Source organism: Vipera ursinii, assembly GCF_947247035.1.
Source record: "Vipera ursinii genome assembly, chromosome: 1".
Classification (NCBI taxonomy): domain Eukaryota; kingdom Metazoa; phylum Chordata; class Lepidosauria; order Squamata; family Viperidae; genus Vipera; species Vipera ursinii.
Genome location: NC_139512.1, coordinates 174,292,293 through 174,309,354, shown reverse-complemented (window position 1 = coordinate 174,309,354; position 17,062 = coordinate 174,292,293). Strand labels below are relative to the sequence as shown.

General features: G+C 34.2%; 1 protein-coding gene across 1 annotated transcript in view; it reads left to right on the top strand.

Moving 5' to 3' along the window:
* Positions 1-17,062, top strand: part of SATB2 (SATB homeobox 2) — a gene marked incomplete at its 3' end in the record, with an annotated part of 136,010 nt that overhangs the window by 85,562 nt on the left and 33,386 nt on the right. Inside the window, exons 8-9 of the mRNA XM_083368134.1 lie at positions 908-1,120; positions 6,915-7,070. Of these exons, the coding sequence (XP_083224260.1) occupies positions 908-1,120; positions 6,915-7,070 (369 nt within the window). The remainder of the gene's footprint in view (positions 1-907; positions 1,121-6,914; positions 7,071-17,062) is intronic.

Sequence of the window (17,062 nt, the reverse complement as noted above, 5' to 3'; positions counted from 1 at the left end):
AGACTAAAGTCTTTGCTTTGCTAAAATTTGTGTCAGAGTAATCAGTAACATTTATGTCCTATGTCCGCCATATTTTTTTATATTCCATGACTTTGCTTGGTTTCCAAGGCTTTAGGCAGGCTATAGTACAATTGAACTGCTGACTTCTTTCATGTAAAAGACCAAAACAATCTAGATCAGACATGTCAAACTCGCGACGTCACGTGACATTGCGCAAGGTATCGGGACAGTTTTGCCATTGCCGGCAATGGGGTGGGTGTGGCTTCCAGATGACACATCTGGCCTGCGGGCCGGCAGTTTGACACCCCTGATCTAGATGTGTTTGATGAATCTGACCATTGCCACCTCATGACTTTTTAAATGAGACAGCAAGCAATTTCCAAATTAATTTTAAAGATGAAATATCTTAAGAATTTCTCATATTTGCAGCATTTTCCCCATTAGAAAGAATTGACAGGTTGCCATGAATGAACTGTAACATCCAAACCTTGCCAAACATTTTTCTTCATAAGCCTTCTGAGCTGTTTCAATGTCTGAACTAAATTTACCAAACTTGGCAGATTCCTGAAGTTGAATAGAACTGCCAAATGTTTGCAACCTCAAGCAGAAAAAGTGAGAGTGCTAATAGTTTTTTAGGCACCTGGCTATAATTGTAGTGTTATAATGGTGTCTTACTACCCACTTGCCTCTTTGGCACATTTGTATTTGGATTGTCCTTAAGTGAAAAGTAGAATTTAAATACAATTGCTCTAAAATCAGCCATGGTCTCTAGAAAACAAGGTTTGTTTCTAGAAAACATTCCATATGCTTTGACATCTGATGAAGAGTCTCAGCTCTGCAGCCTGGCCAATTATAACTAACATATTTTTTAAAAAGACTTGGACTTTTTTTTAATTTTTTGAACCAGGGATTGCTATCAGAGATACTGCGTAAAGAAGAAGACCCTAGAACAGCTTCCCAGTCCCTCCTGGTAAATCTGAGGGCAATGCAGAATTTCCTCAACCTACCTGAGACAGAGCGAGATCGTATATATCAGGATGAGAGAGAGAGGAGTATGAACCCCAATGTGAGCATGGTGTCTTCAGCTGCCAGCAGTCCAAGTTCCTCCAGAACCCCCCAGGTAAGGTTCAACCCTATTGTAATTGCTTTCAGTGTTGTCCCCTCATGCAGAAAACCTAAAGTCAAGCATCTTATAAGATGGCTGGTTAGGCTTTTCCCGGGCTGATATTAATTAGAAAAGAAAATCTTAAATTTTTAGAGTTTTAAATTACATGGCCTTTTAGCAACACTTCTGGGGTGAAACCGATATGCTATTTTTTTAAAATTAATGCTGCAAATATAAAGAATGAACATTCAATTAAATACATGAAAGAATTCAAATACCTACAGAGAAGGTTATATACTTTGGTTGTGATCTGAATCTCCTCAAATCAATGATGTACCCCTGGTCAGAGCTAGGCATGTTATTTCCTTTCAGGACCAACTATGCATTTCATTCTCAATGTGTGCTTGAAGGTTTTTATAATTTTAGTTCAGGGTTGTACCTTTAATTTTACCGTAATGTTTTTTTCAGTAGGTTCAACACCTCAACTTCTGGTTGGCAAGTTTACCTCCAGGTTGCATTCAGAAGTGCTGAAATACAATTAAGAAGTTGTTAGGTTGATTGCAACTAACTAATAGAATAAAACCTTTCAAAATAAGTACTTGGACATGTGTTTAAGGGATTTCATTAAACATATTTTAGAGGTCTGTAGTTGGTTTTGGGATACAATTCAAAGTGTAAGTGCTGATCTTCAGCCTTCCAAATGGTCTTGAGTCATGAATGTTTAAGTGAACCTGTCCAGCAACGCACATGTGCCTGTTGAGCGTGGTTAGATTAAGCTGCTAACTTTATTGCCAAAAGTATGAACCAGAATCTCCACTAGCAGAGGGCATGATAGGATGGTTATTGTTGTGTTTCCTACCACAATTGTTGCTGGAGAAAGTGGCCACTGAAAATTAATGTAGGAATCAAACTTTAGATTCAAAATCTATTATATTCAAATCTGCAGATGACACTAAACTGGCAGGAAAGGTCAACAGCTCAGAAGACAAGCTCAGGATCCAAAAAGATCTTGACAAGCTTGAACAATGGACCCTATCTAACAAAATAAATTTTAATGTGGAGAAAATCAAAGTTTTACATTTAGGCAGGCAAAATCAAAGGTACAAGTACCGATTGGATGAGACCTGGCTCAAAAACAGTCACTGTGAGAGGACTTTGGAGTCCTAGTGTGCAGTGTGCAGCACAGCCAAAAAAGCTAATACAATCCTGGGTTGTATAAACAGAGGCATAGAATCAAGATCACATGTAGTATTAGTACCGCTTTATAAAATCCTAGTAAGACCACACCTGGAATATTGCAACCAATTTTGGTCACCATACTACAAAAAAGATGTTGGGACCTTGGAAAAAGTTCAGAGAAGAGCAACTAAAATGATCAAAGGCCTGGAGACTAAAACATATGAAGGACTTGTGTTTGGCTAGTCCAGGGGTAGGCAACCTTGGCTCTTTTATGACTCATGGACTTCAACTCCCAGAATTCCTGAGCCAGCCAAGCTGGCTCAGGAATTCTGGGAGTTGAAGTCCATGAGTCATAAAAGAGCCGAGGTTGCCTACCCCTGGGCTAGTCTAAAGAAAAGAAGAAACGGGTGACATCATAGCAGTATTCCAGTATTTGAGGGGCTGCCACAAAGAAGAGGGTGTCAAACTATTCCCCAAAGCACCAGAGGGCAGGACAAGAAACAAGGGTTGGAAACTGACCAAAGAGAGAAACAACCTGGAATTAAGGAGAAACTTCCTAACAGTGAGGGCAATTAACCAGTGGAACAGCTTGCCTTCAGAAATTGTGGGCACTCCTATCACTGGAGGTTTTTAAGAAGAGACTAGGCAGTCACTTGTCTGAAATAGTATAGGTTTGCCTGCTTGAGCAGGGGGCTGGACTAGAAGACCTCTAAGGTCCCTTCCAGCTCTATTCTGTTCTAAAATAGAGAAGACAGGAAGCATTCAGCTGGTGTGAAATGGCTGACAGAACATACTGTAAATAAGTGCTTGAAGGACAGGGGGACCAGTCTTTGGATTAGCAAACCTATAACATTTTACTCTTCAACAAATTTGAAAAAATCATAATTTTTTTAAAAATTGGATCATAATGCTGAAGTTGGAAAAAGCTAAGTGATGTTAATGGATGGATCTATTCTATTTTAATCTATTACATGCCATGCTATGCCATGCCATGCCATTCTTTTTCTGTTATCTTTTTTAAACAGTGTATATGTGTATGATCACATATAATTTACATATACACTTTTTTGAGTTTCTAGTTTTGTTTATTTCATTTGTTTTTAAAAGGGTTTTGTTTTCTAAGGATTTCTTCTTTTTCTTTATCTCCCCTTAGTAATTTGGCATAGGATAATTTTGTATAAATATTTTTTTTATCTTTGCTATCTTCCCCACACTATATAGTTTTTTAAAACAAAATAGACTTTTTCAAAGTACAGTACATTGTATTTTATATCATTGTACTACCATTTAATTTATGTATACTATTGTAAAAAGATTTAAATTTAAAAGATTAGATATGTACAAATGTTTCTACATATTTCTCTAAATATACACATATTATATGCCTTTTACATGTTTTTTCAAGTACTTTTTACCTAAACAATGCACAAACTTCTCATGCACATTATGTATTGGGATCCATTTTATCTAATACATAGTTTTCTATTCATTTTTAAAGTGGAGAAGAGATAGGAGTCGGACAAAAAATGGAATTATAAATTCAGTAGGAAAAAAATGAGCTCAGGAAAAACTCTCATTTTATTGAGGACATTCTTATGCTAATTTTTGGTGATGTTGCTAGAGATGATTATATGTTTACTTAGAATTTGGGAAGTTACCAAAACAGGGAAGGCTGGGTGTACATATCTAACTCCTTTGGTGGAACTGAATATATGCAATATGTGAAAAATTGGCATTTATGTCTGTTTTGCTTCACTCCATACACTTATTCTCTAGATATTAGTGTTCTTTGTTTCTTTTCTGTCTTTAAGAACATTTGATTATAATCACAAACCGTTACTATAGATTATGATGGTGATGATGATTGATCTCTTTTTTGTGCCTGAGCCTTAGGCTAATAATTTCTAGAGCAGGATATAGCTAAAAGTTACAATATTTAACAGAGAAAAGTATAACATTACTCAAAAATAGAAGAGGGACAAAATGAACAGCAAAGGTAAAATATAACTTAAAAGGGGCTTTTCTTTGTGTTGGAAAGATAACAAATGTTGATTGATTGAAAGAATTTATAAGTGCCTCTGGGCAGCTAACAATAACTCTGGGAGCCTTGTAATATTTGATATTTGGTTGGCCTCCCTATGGAAAACACAAGATGCCTGTAAATGAAAACTCATTTGGTCACCCTGGTAAGAATCCAAAAAGATAACCATAAGATTTATGCCAGTTCATTTGGACACTGGCAGTGAATTATATCCAAGTTAGAGGAGTGAGGAAATTACCTAGAGAACAAATAGATTTCTTTTAGAAAAAACAAAATCAAGCAATGGTATAAGCTACCTCCTCCTGCTGAAGCAGGGGAAAATTTCCATATATTAACTTTTTTTTACAATGCATATATGTTTTTTTTTGCCTAAATCATAGTACTGAGAAGAATAATTTAATGCTAGAAGAATGCTTTAAGAAATAGCCAAGATAGGCAGACAGGAGAAAACATATTTGAAATGAAAGACATTTTTTCCTGGTGCCAAAGTTAATCCTATATAAAAAAATACTGTTTCCATAGATACCAATCTGTGATACAATTTTGCAGTATAGTAGATAATCTCAGAGTATCAAGAAATATAGTAAATGTCCATTTTCCTCCCTATTACATTGCTTTTTAAAAATTGTAATTCTCCATTTGTAGCTTTCAAGCTCATCAAATTCTCTTTTGGAATGTGTATTTGGTAGTAGGTAATCAATGCCAAACTGATCAGAAAAAAAAGAGTCCAAATGTTTTGAGATGAATATGGCAATATTTAAATATGAGATTCTGCTATTTAATTTGTTCTTTGGTAAAAGTTAAGGGATATTTTTAAAAAAACAGATTTTAGCAAAGTATATTTATGTACTCCATTCTTTTGTGTTTGCTCCATTTTGTCTATTTGAAAAAATAAAAGTAATAATTATAAAAATACAAAAGAGCAACTGTAAACAACCTTGTTAACACACTAGAAAAAAGTGAATTTTCAAGCCCTGTTAATAATGTAATTTATAATCATAAATTTGGCGAAAACATTTTTTATATTGTATGATAACAAGCTAATGAAACTGGAACCAGGCAAACTTCCCTTTAATTTTATAATTTCAGTGCCTTAATAAAGAATATTCTGCTTCTTCAGGCCACAAATCATGATGGAATAATTCAGAGCAGGCTTCTCCAAATTGACCACAGAATACAGGCAAACATATTCCAAAATGGTTCTAATCCTTTTTTAAAAATAAATAAATACCTGAGACATTTATATTACAGCAAGTTTTAAATCTGTGTTTATCAAATATGAAACAAATGAGCCATAAACCTGGTTCTCAAATGCAAGACAAACCCCCACACTTCCTTTTAATAATACTTTATTAAGACACCTCTTTTTTTGTTAAAGATGATAAAGTATATAGCCCTGTTAAACTTTCAATCAATATAAAATGCTTACTTTGTACACTGTTCTAATGAAACAGCATGGAGGAAGTGCTATTATTTCTTCCAATCTTTTTCATCCTTTTTGTTTTTTGCTTTAACATGTATTTCAGTTTCCTAAAACCTTGCTTAACAGAGCTGGAAGGGACCTTGGAGGTCTTCTAGCCTAGCTTAAGTAGAGTCCTTGGTCATTAGTGTGTATTCTGCATGTTTCTTTAAACTATTGCTTGATTGAAATGGTTGCTCAGCATGATTTATTAGTTCTTGCAATAACTGATTTGACTTTAGTGAAATTAGTAGCCTTTGTAATGTGCAGTAGATTTCTAGATTTTTGTGCAGCAAAATTCCATCTCAGTTCTTTTAGTAGATTTATCTGTGAAGGAAATATTATCTCATTAGTGTCCTTCAATTGTCAAAGAAATTGATAGGAAACCATTTATTTAAAAGGAGTGTAATGGAATGTACCCAGCTGCAATGTGGGTTTTTGAACTCAATGGCAGCTTATCAAGCACACTGGCAGGCATAGAGTTATTAATCTTTTTTTTTCATACCCACTGATTTCCTAGGTGAAATTAGGTGACTGTCTAGCCAGCATAATGATGGGAGACCATATATACTCAAATGACATACGTATAATTTTAATAAAGGATGAGAGACTTGTGGGAGTATATTAAATTGAGTAATAATTTATTATTTAGAGACCTCTATGCATTTACTCATTTTTCCTGGAAGAATTGGCTCTTCCTCCAAGGTATGATTTTTTGGGGAGGAGGGGGAGGAAGCAAACATTCAAATATTCATATACATAATATGTTGTATTTGAGGACAAGCTGAATAAAATAATGGTTTAAACATTACTTCATCCACTACATAAACGTTTAATTTCCTAGTATATATTTTTGTGTGTGTTGAAAGTCAGAGCAATTGAAGAATACCTTGTGTATGTTTGTAGAAAAAGAGAGTGAGAGTGCATACACATGCTTTGTATGTCCTATAGGAATGCCCTGCAATTATTTCCAATCACAATTAACCTGATTAGAATAATGGACAGGAAGTGTCCCTCTGTAGCTAATGCAGTTTGGCATCAGCTGACTGAAATCCTTTGATAATTTCTGCACAGATGGCTGGGCTGAAAGCAGCACTATTTTAATTATTATTTTCATGGTCTCTTGGTAGGCCAAAACCTCAACACCGACAACAGACCTCCCCATTAAGGTGGACGGAGCCAACATCAACATCACAGCTGCCATTTATGACGAGATCCAACAGGAGATGAAAAGGGCCAAGGTGTCCCAGGCTTTGTTCGCCAAAGTAGCTGCCAACAAAAGTCAGGTGAGTAGGAGATTATCTTTTAAGAGCAGGAATACCTTTGAGGATGAAATTGGACACATCCCTTCTACAAATAAAAATACACCTATACAATCTTTTCTTATTTGTGCTTTTGCTCCAGAATAATTCCTTTCTGTGGATTTAAATAGACTAAAAAATATAAAAAAATCCAAAACTATAAAATAAGGACTTCTGAATGATAGTGTTTTTTATGTTAAAGAGTTATAACCACTATTTCTTTGTTTTGAGTGTTTTTTCCCATTCAGTAAAAAGATGAAATGGAGCAATAATAAAACATACAAAGTGAAAATAGTCACATACCAATCTTAACAGAAATATTGTGACCCTACACATTAATAGTATTGGTTTGATTATAAAATGGATCCGAGCCTTTCTTATCTCCTTTTTCTTCTAACACTTCTTGTTTCCTGATACACCCCTTGTTTTTAGTTTTGCCTAAGGCTTAATATTCACAGAAAAGAAGAAAAATATGAGTGCAATATGAAATACATAAAAGAAAAATGCCATGGACCCCTTTTATACACTGTTAAAAGAATAAAAATCTCACGTACCACATGGCAAAATATAATGAGAGCTGGAACTGTTAAACGAATAAAGCTGTTAAAAGCATAATGCCACTTGGCACAACTACTGTGCATTTAACGGTTTTCCACTGTGTAATAAATGACATATGTGATAAAAGTGCAGTAAAATAAAAACTGCACAATTGATTTTGCAAACGTGCCTTTCGGTCTTTTCTTTTTGCAATTTTTTAATATACAAACGCAAATATACCTTTAAGACAAGATAGTTTTTAATAAGGACTATTTAACATAAACTGAATTACCTGGCTCTTTTTGAAATTTGGCTAGAAAATGCCTAGAATCTTGCTGTCATTTTATGCAGAAAAGTCCTGAAATAGAAATGTTCTAAGTCACTGGAAATAATTTGGGTATCTGAACAACTTCAATTAGTGCCAATTTGAATACTGAAATTCCAGAGAAATCAACCATGAGTTATTCACTTTAGCTAAAATATTTTAATTGTTCTTGATCTGAAAAAGAAAGCAGTTTTGCAGCATGTAGAATCAATAGAGGATTTAAAAAATGAGCAGCAAGGTTTATCAAATGTGTGAAAATGAAATTTGCTGTGGTTGTGCCCTGCAAACACTTCTTGCATAAGTGTATCTGAGTACGTGCTTTTCATTTCACAGTTCTCTCAAGTAACCCTGATTTTCTTATACTTTTAACTCTTGATATATTGCAGTAACTGCAACGTTTGGTTTATGTTAGGAATAGGAAATGTATTCAGCTCCGATAACCACATCAAAACCTAATATTATGAGCTTGGAGTTTCTGTTTGCATATCAAGCTCATTTATGAATATGTTTTTAAATTATTCTTGGTTGCCATGGTATCTTTATTTTATAATATTGAGTTGTGGTGAAGCTAGGGCAAAATTTGAGAAGTGTTGATGCTTTTAATGTTTATAGCCTAGGTGTCAGGATCCATTTACTTATCTAGAGTTTAAAGCTTAAAAAACATCTCCAATAGACCTACTTTGTATGAATCTCTAGAAAATTAAAAACCACCACTTAGACCTGTTTAAAAATATCTTGCTACCACATGCATTCTAATTAAGTTATTAATGAGATCCAACTCTTCAAATAATACTACTGCTAGATCATATATACTTACATAGTATAATACTTTGCTTTCAGCTGTATGCAGCTCTATGCCTCTGGAGAAACTCACAAATAGAGAGTGATATTACCACTTATCAAATGACTAACTATACTCTTCAGACATGTATCTTGAGTAATTTATTCAGAATAGTAAAGCACAGGTATTCATTACATAAAAAGTACTTCTGACTACTTGAAGTCTTCATTTTTATAGGCTGCTGTTCATACAAGCAATCATTTCACACAATGTGGCATAAAAATGACAGGTTTAGTGATTTGGAAAATTGTTACTTCTATTTCTACTTTAGAAAACGGTTAGTGCCAATTTAAACTTGTATATTGCATAAAACCTTTCTATAGAATCCGGGTTTTTAGATCCAGATTCATATGTAATCAGAGTACCATCATCCAAGACTAGCCAAGAAAAGACTCATTCTAAATAATATTCTCTGGCAATGACATTAAAGATAGGAAGCAAAACATTAAAAGGGGCCCTGAATGTTTGTTTCAAATTATATTAAAAACTATAAATGATCACACTTAAGTTTGATATATTAAGTAGTTATTTCAGAAGGCTGATCTCAAAATTGTCAACTCGTAGAATAGGCACAATAGGCAGATGTTGTACTCTAACAGGCACATTCAGTGGGAGTTAGTTACAATAATCACAAAGGGTTTGATAGTTCTAGACCTGGAATGAGGATGGATAAGAAGAAAGGAAACATTATACTGAACAGTTTAAAAAATTAAGGGAGTTTCAAGTTGTGTGAATTAACAAGAATCCACAATGCTCTTGTATGGAGCAGAAATTTGGGGTCTTTACTCAACCACAGTCCTTGAACAAACACAGTCCCAGCATTTGAGATGTATTTTGGGTGTAGATCCAAGAACATCTGCTCCAGCAGTTAGAGCTGAATTGGGAATTCATACAATTCATGCATTATCTAAAATTAAGAGTTCATAAATTTTGTAAGAAGCTGTGGCCTTCCTGTCTCTTGCGTAACAGGAGAACAATAAAAAAGAGTTGCCCAAAGAATTAAGGATATAGAAGCACAAACTGATATAGCTATCCTTGGTAAGGTGGGTAACTTGAAATGGCTGAGTAAATACAAACGTACTTTTCAAGTATACAGTTGAAGTTACAACTCCCAAAACATCTTAGGGAGATATTTACGGAAGCGAGATTCAAACAGCTTGACACAATGGTCAGATATGGGAGATTTCATGCTGTACCCTACAATGAGCGTCTCTGCATTTGCGGAGCGGCAGAGGTAGAAGACCTGGCTCACTTCCTATTTGACTGTTGCCTATATAAGAGGGTGAGAGACAGGTATCTTGGACTATATACCAAACGAATGACCCATTGGGATCCCCATATCAAAACAACTTACCTTATTTCCGGCCAGAACTTGAAAATAATGTTTAAGATAGCACAGTACTTAAACAAAATGGTTCGGTTGAGATCTGCATATGTGGGGCAGATTGGGGTAGATTGCAAGGGCGACTCTGAAATATAATTTTATCATATTTTATTTATATCTTAAATTATTGTACACTATTACAATTTCATTTTAGATTGTATTTATTACCATTTCATTTTAAATTGTATTTTATTCTAATTCCATTTTAAATTGTATTTTATCAAATTCCATTTTAAATTGCTTTTATCAAATTTTAGTAACAATTTGTTGCTGGAACTTTGCACTTTGATATGGCCCAAGGGCTAATCAATAAAGACTTTAATTAAAAGAATCCAAGTAACTGCTTGCTTCTGGAGAACAATTGAATTCACTTTTACTGATTCACTTATAAGGAAAAAGGTAATTCTTTGGGAGAAAATTCTGGTCTGGCAAATTGAAAGCTTTTTTTTTTGCAATGATTTACTCATAAAGAGGGATATAGAAACAGAGGCACACTCCATTCAATTCTTCCATATGGTCAACATTTCTAATAACAACTTTGAGCCAGGGATTTTGAATAATATCTTAGAAAAATAAGACCATCAAAAAAGATGTGAAGAGAGACAGTGCATTTGAGCTTCTCAGCACCAAACATAGGACTGACTGATGCTGAGCCACATGTATCCTGGTCTATACAACTCCATAGATAGGCTACCATATTTACCTGGGATCCCATTTGGAATTGAATAATACATGGGCGTGTTTATTGAATAGCTACCATAGGTTACTTGACTGTTCTCAGAATAGTTAAATTGTGGGCATGGACTTTGTAAAGCATCTATAAGAAGGTGAACTAGTTCCCAAGGATTTTCTTTACATCTTTGAAGTCCTTAAGGGTCCAAAGGCATTGCTACAAATGTGTGTGAGGCTACAAGGGCGTGTTTATTTTGTAGCATGCCATGAAGAATTATAGAGTTAGTTCCCTGCCCTTTTAAATAAATGTATATTATGGAAAGTAGAAACTATGGCTTAAATATACTAGATGTACATGCTTTGGGTATTGATAAATGTGTTAATTTAAATAGTAATATATATCACTCTCAAAAGTGTAAGCATAATTATTTAAAATGTTTGTTTTTAGTTTTGTTTTTGGTCTCTCTTCTCTCCCTACTTTCCCATGTTAAGAAAAAGGGTACAGAATGTTCTTAAGGAACACACACTATACTTTTCTTTCTTTGCTCTTTTTGCTAAGTTTTGTGTGAACAAAATTTAATTTATTGAGTTTTACTATTATCATGTGATAATTCTTGTCAAAGAAATATTTAATTAGAATAAATGGTTCAAGTAAAGACTCGGAGTAGTTTAGCAGAACTAACAAGTAAATCTCCACAAATATCGAAGTTCAACATACTGCAATTCAAAAGTAATCACTGTAAACTCTACTTATAGAGATCAGATATACTTGTCAAGATTCCATTAACATGCGTGTCAGAATTCAGTATTACAATACAGCCACTCTTTTATCCATTCCACTTTCTTCACAGGAGCTTTATTTTAATGGAGATACACTGGGTTTGTAAAAAGGAGAGCTCTTTGAGTGAGTTACAAGTTCCTACTACTGCTTGGCTAATTTCATGCTGTTGTAGATTTCCAGGGTGAACATTTCTTTTAGAAGCCTTTGCTTTGAGTACAATTAGAAAATAATTTTCTGTGGCTAATTTGACTAATAGCAGATTCCCAGTCTCTTAAGACATCTATCACACATTATAATTTTTCTCACAGATGCTGACATTTTTCTGCACTGAAGATGTGGGTGAGGAAATATCCTTTAACATATATTTTGAGTCGAGTTATTTTGAATCATTCTCACTAAAATCTCTTAATTTGCCTACTCACGTATTTGCTGGAATGTTCCTGTCAATGCAGAAACATTCAAATCCTTCAAAAATTATAAACATCAAATTAAACAAGTTGTTCCTGAAGGACACTCAATTAAATACCCAAGATATATATTTCCATACAGTGGTGACAAGTTCATCATTATGGATTACTATTAATTTCTGCTTAAAATGAAGCACTTTTAGCTTCTTAGTATCTTGGAAATTGCAACAGTAAAACCTAGAGAATTCCACTCTCTGTGTGTTTTCCAATACCAAGTTTAAATTTCTTCTTTTTTGCATTAATTCATTATTCTCAAAAATTGTAATTTACATTATGAATGTATAAATAAATTGGTATTCTCAAGGAAGTTGTAGTTTGTGATTCTATTGGTATTGGTATATAACAGGTATTGCAGATGTCTGTTCTGCTATTACTCCTCTTAATCAAAAACTGTTTTAAGCCCTTTGTGACAAAAGCTTTGAGTCTATCAAAAGCTTTATAGAACGGTCTCTTTATATGTGACAAACAGTTTTTGAATTTTTAGTGATGCACACACCAACCTGGTATTTCTGGATAAACTTACTTAAAAATATATATACAGTAGGCATCTGTAGGTGAAAAGCCCATATCAAATACAGCATTTTATGCTCCCTACTTATTGAAATACTTTTCCAACATAGCAGTGGTACTCAACATATCAGTTCCTCAGCAGTACTTGCCTCATCTTGTGCTTCTCTCTCTATTTTTGTTATGTCTTACATAGTGCCACTGAAGAATAATATGCTTCTGTTGCTTTTCTTGGCATACACCCGACATTCTGCCCTGCTTAGTGTTCACAGAAATGAAGATTCTTAAAAGAAGTTACCAGCTTGTAACATCATGCAGAATTTAGCATCTCAACACTATTTATTTACTTCCAACTTTTTGTATGCCACCTGTTCTCATGGATGGGGTAGCACATTCTTAGAAAATAAAAATGATGGCTGGCTAATTCAGTATTTGAAGCTGTATGCATCCCCTCCCTTGAAAAAAAAGGAGATCAAGTTAAACTACAGTGTTGAAAGTCTGCTAAGGAATTAAAAAAGAATGACAGAGAACAATCTCATTAATATTATTAGCCGTTAGCCGCCCTGAGTCCTTCGGGAGATAGGGCGGCATATAAGTCCCAATAATAAATAAATAAATAAATATCCTATTGGACAAATGAGTATTTGTGACTGGCCACACCTTAATGTCAGAGAACTGCCCATAACAGCACTTTTATGTATGAGGTCACAGTCTGTTCTCAGAAATTATAAGATAAGCACTGGTCCTAAAACATGTTCCCTATTGTGTTTCCCCAGTTGTACATACAAATATATTGGTTTTTCCCCTTGAGTAAGGCATGGTATAGTGCACAGCCAAAAAAGATTAAGGAAAAACACCTAATGAGTCACAGAAGAAGAACCCACAAAAGAAGCAGAAAAACTAGGTCTATTTCGCATCATGTATTTGTCACAATTACAATAGGAAATCTTCCATAAATTAATAATGGAATTGCAAACTAAATAAGGACTATGTAAATACATCCTCTAACATCTCTTTGGATTCTGTAAATCTGTGTGAACACACAAATTATACATGGAGTACCATATCATTTGTAATACTCAGAAAATGAGCATCCAGAGGCACCTTATTTGTACCAGAATGAATAAGGTTATATTTCAGTGCTTGGGTTTAACAAAAATATCTATTATTTTTTGTGATAAAATTCTCTTCACATGGAGTGTCTTACGAAGCTCCTAAACATATGAGCTCTTTCAGTAAAAACTTAAATATTTTGATTTCTGTTTTTCATGACTATTGCTGACCTAAATATTACAAAGTTTATGGTTTAAAAATATGACATATAATGTTCATTTCTTTTCTCATCTGCTTTCCTTTACCCCTAGGGGGTTCCCAATCTACCACATTTTGAGTACTTGTGCTTATTAAGTAGGAAAATTGGAAGATTAACAAATGAATGCTATATTTTACTGTCAGATACATTTGATTAGGAGTCACAGTTCTTGTAAAATATGACAGGAATGCTTAATTGCCTAAGTTTTTAAATATAAGAAACTGTGTGGTTATTGACAAAATTGTGTACAAAAAAATTACAAACTGAGTTTTTTGCAGTCTCGTAACTGTAGAGGCAACATGTTTCCATAAGTTACAGAAACAGATTTTACCATTTGCTTAATTTTATTTTAATAGATAATCTGGTATTAGCATTGTTAACTCAATACTTTAAGCCAGTGTACATTAGATTAAAACTGATCAAATTTGGTAGATGTTAGGACTACTATACCCAACCTAATGTATTTTCTGATTACATGGACAAGCTTTTCTTCCCATGAGTTTTCCATCCTATCTTAATCAGTGTATTATTGCAACTACTGGCCATAATACAAGCATGATGTTTGAAGCAATACTGATTTAAAAATAGAGCTTCAATATCTAACTTATTAATATATATTAAAAAGGGACCAAAAATTAATCAGAAAGCAGACTTGAAATTTTTAAAAATGATTTTTAAATTTCAGTTTCAAAATTTCAGTTTAGAAGATACATTCTCCTTTTTCTATCCATGGCAGTATCTGTGTATTGCTACTGATTTGAATCAACATTAGACACTCTCAGTAAATTCTACTGAGCTCAGTGAGACTCAGTTCTACATACAGTTGGGCTTATGGCTGTTTTTAATCAGATGGTAGGCTTTCCCAACAGTGGATTCATTTATTTATAATGGATAAAGTGAGGACCAACAATAAAATAAGTGCCCCATAACATCTTCACTTTGGCATAATATTTTTAGAAAGCATTCTGATTTTATCTTACACATACTGGTGGATTTTTGAAGAGACAGTGTCCAGGGATATGTAGAAGAGAATGTCTGCACTGAATTTTCTCTTATTTTCATTATAAAAGAGAGATTTCTGATCGTCAATTTCCTGCAGTTTTAAAATTAAAAACCTGGGACTGAACCTGGACAGGAGTAGTTTAACTTACATTAGCAAAGGAATGGGCTAACCCCTTCCTTTTATTTACTATTGAAAAATTCTGGTACAGTGAACAAGCACCAGGTTTTATTTATTTTTTATTCTTTCAGCCACCTTTTTCATTTTCTAGCTTGTTTTAAATCTACTTTTATTCCCAATACAGATAATATGGTCTGGGGAAAAAAGGATGGATATAAGCCAAGTAGTCCTTAGTATCCGTCTTATGTCAATACTTTTATCTATGTGAAAATTTAGTATCAGCATTTTTAACACAGAAATCAGTTTTGGAATTTTCAGTTTCCCTTTGCTATAACCTCCCTGAATAAATCACACAACTACTTGAGGTTTTTTAAACATAAAAAGGAGTTTATTTATTAATAATTCATGAGTTCTCATCGAACATGCACGAAGCAACGGTGCTATTCAATAGAGAATACTGTCATCATCTGTCACTGTTTTATTTGACATTTACACTTTTTTTGCAACATACTGAAAAACTTTCTCAAATAGCACAGTAAGATTATTTCAATAATAATAAAAAAACACTGCAGTGCACATTAAACTTCCCTCTTGATAGTAATTTCTTGGTACGGAATTGTGTGTCTTGGTTAGTGGTTCCATTATATAATGTTTTCAGTAGCAGCTTCTCATGGCACTTGAAACCTTTTTGGTTGTTAATATATATGATCCTGAAAGTAGGAGTGATAAACTGTTTGAATAAATAGATTGAGAGCTTAAATGAAAGGTAGATTTGTTGAAGAAAAATATCCAAATAGCTTGTGAAAAAATGGTAGATAATAGCTTTTTTGTGAAAGAAGTTGATATAAATGAATTGCCATTGTTGATGCCAAATAAATAATTAGGGAGGGAGTACTACCGTGGTATAAAATTGCAAGCATGAAGAGGGCATTTAGCACAATAACATTTTAGAGTTAAGAGGGTTTAAGCAATTTCTTGCTAATATTAGGCTTATAAAAATCTTTCTGCTCTGTAGGTTAGTTATCATTTATAAAAATTGCAGAACCAGCTGATACATCCATAAGCTAATTATTGTAGCAGCTGGGTATACATGGTGCAATATGTCGGAGGCTATGAAGTATCGTAGATTTCTTGGGTCCTGCTGTGATTTGTGTACATGCATGCCCAGGCTGTAGAAGACTAGATCCCTTAATCTGATCAGTCAAGCAAACAGTTTCTGGGGAAACTGGATTTCTCTTTCCCTAAATAACAAGAATGTGCTTTACCTTCAGAACTAAGCTTTGCTAAATATGCCATTAGCGTAATTCCACAGGGGAATCAAGTCATTTTCTGGTGTCCTAAGGATGGGACCTTTGCCTGCTAACTTCCTGTGCCAGAAATTAATTTGGTTTGCTCATGTCTTGCACACATGGTCACATGGCAGTCTAGTTCATTTCTTAATAGCTTCATGGTCAGGACCTTGCAAGGTGCCAGGCAAATTAAAATGATGCTACTTAAAGTATAATGGCAGAGAGCACACCGTCCATAATGAGACCTGTAGTGTCAAGCTAAGTGCTGGTAATGAGTGCAGATTATAGGAGGAGATATCAATCAAATGCAGCTGAGTGTTGCATGAAACATTCCAAGATCATAAGGAAGAGGAGAGATGTCATCTGTCACATCTCTTTTCAAGCTAAACATTCTGAAAAGGCAACAGCAACCTCACTCCAGAAAATATCAAGATCACTCAAAATGTAGAGTTGGACCAATTGTAGGGTGTTTCTTAGCCTTTGAAAAAATACCAAAAAAAAAAAGCAGAAACTGAAACCAAGTCTGGGGCCTCAGTTTTCCAAGGGAATGTGTTGGAGCCATACTTATTCAAAGAATTTGTATGTATTCGGTGGGAATCGGTAAAAAGAATGCAGGAAGAAGTACTCTTCCCTTCCATGTTCTATTTTACATTTCAAAAAAAAATTCTTTTGTATGGAAGGACCCCTGAGAATATACTTTAGAGCTGAGAGTTTTAAAGGTCTGTTTGCTTGTTGCTTTATT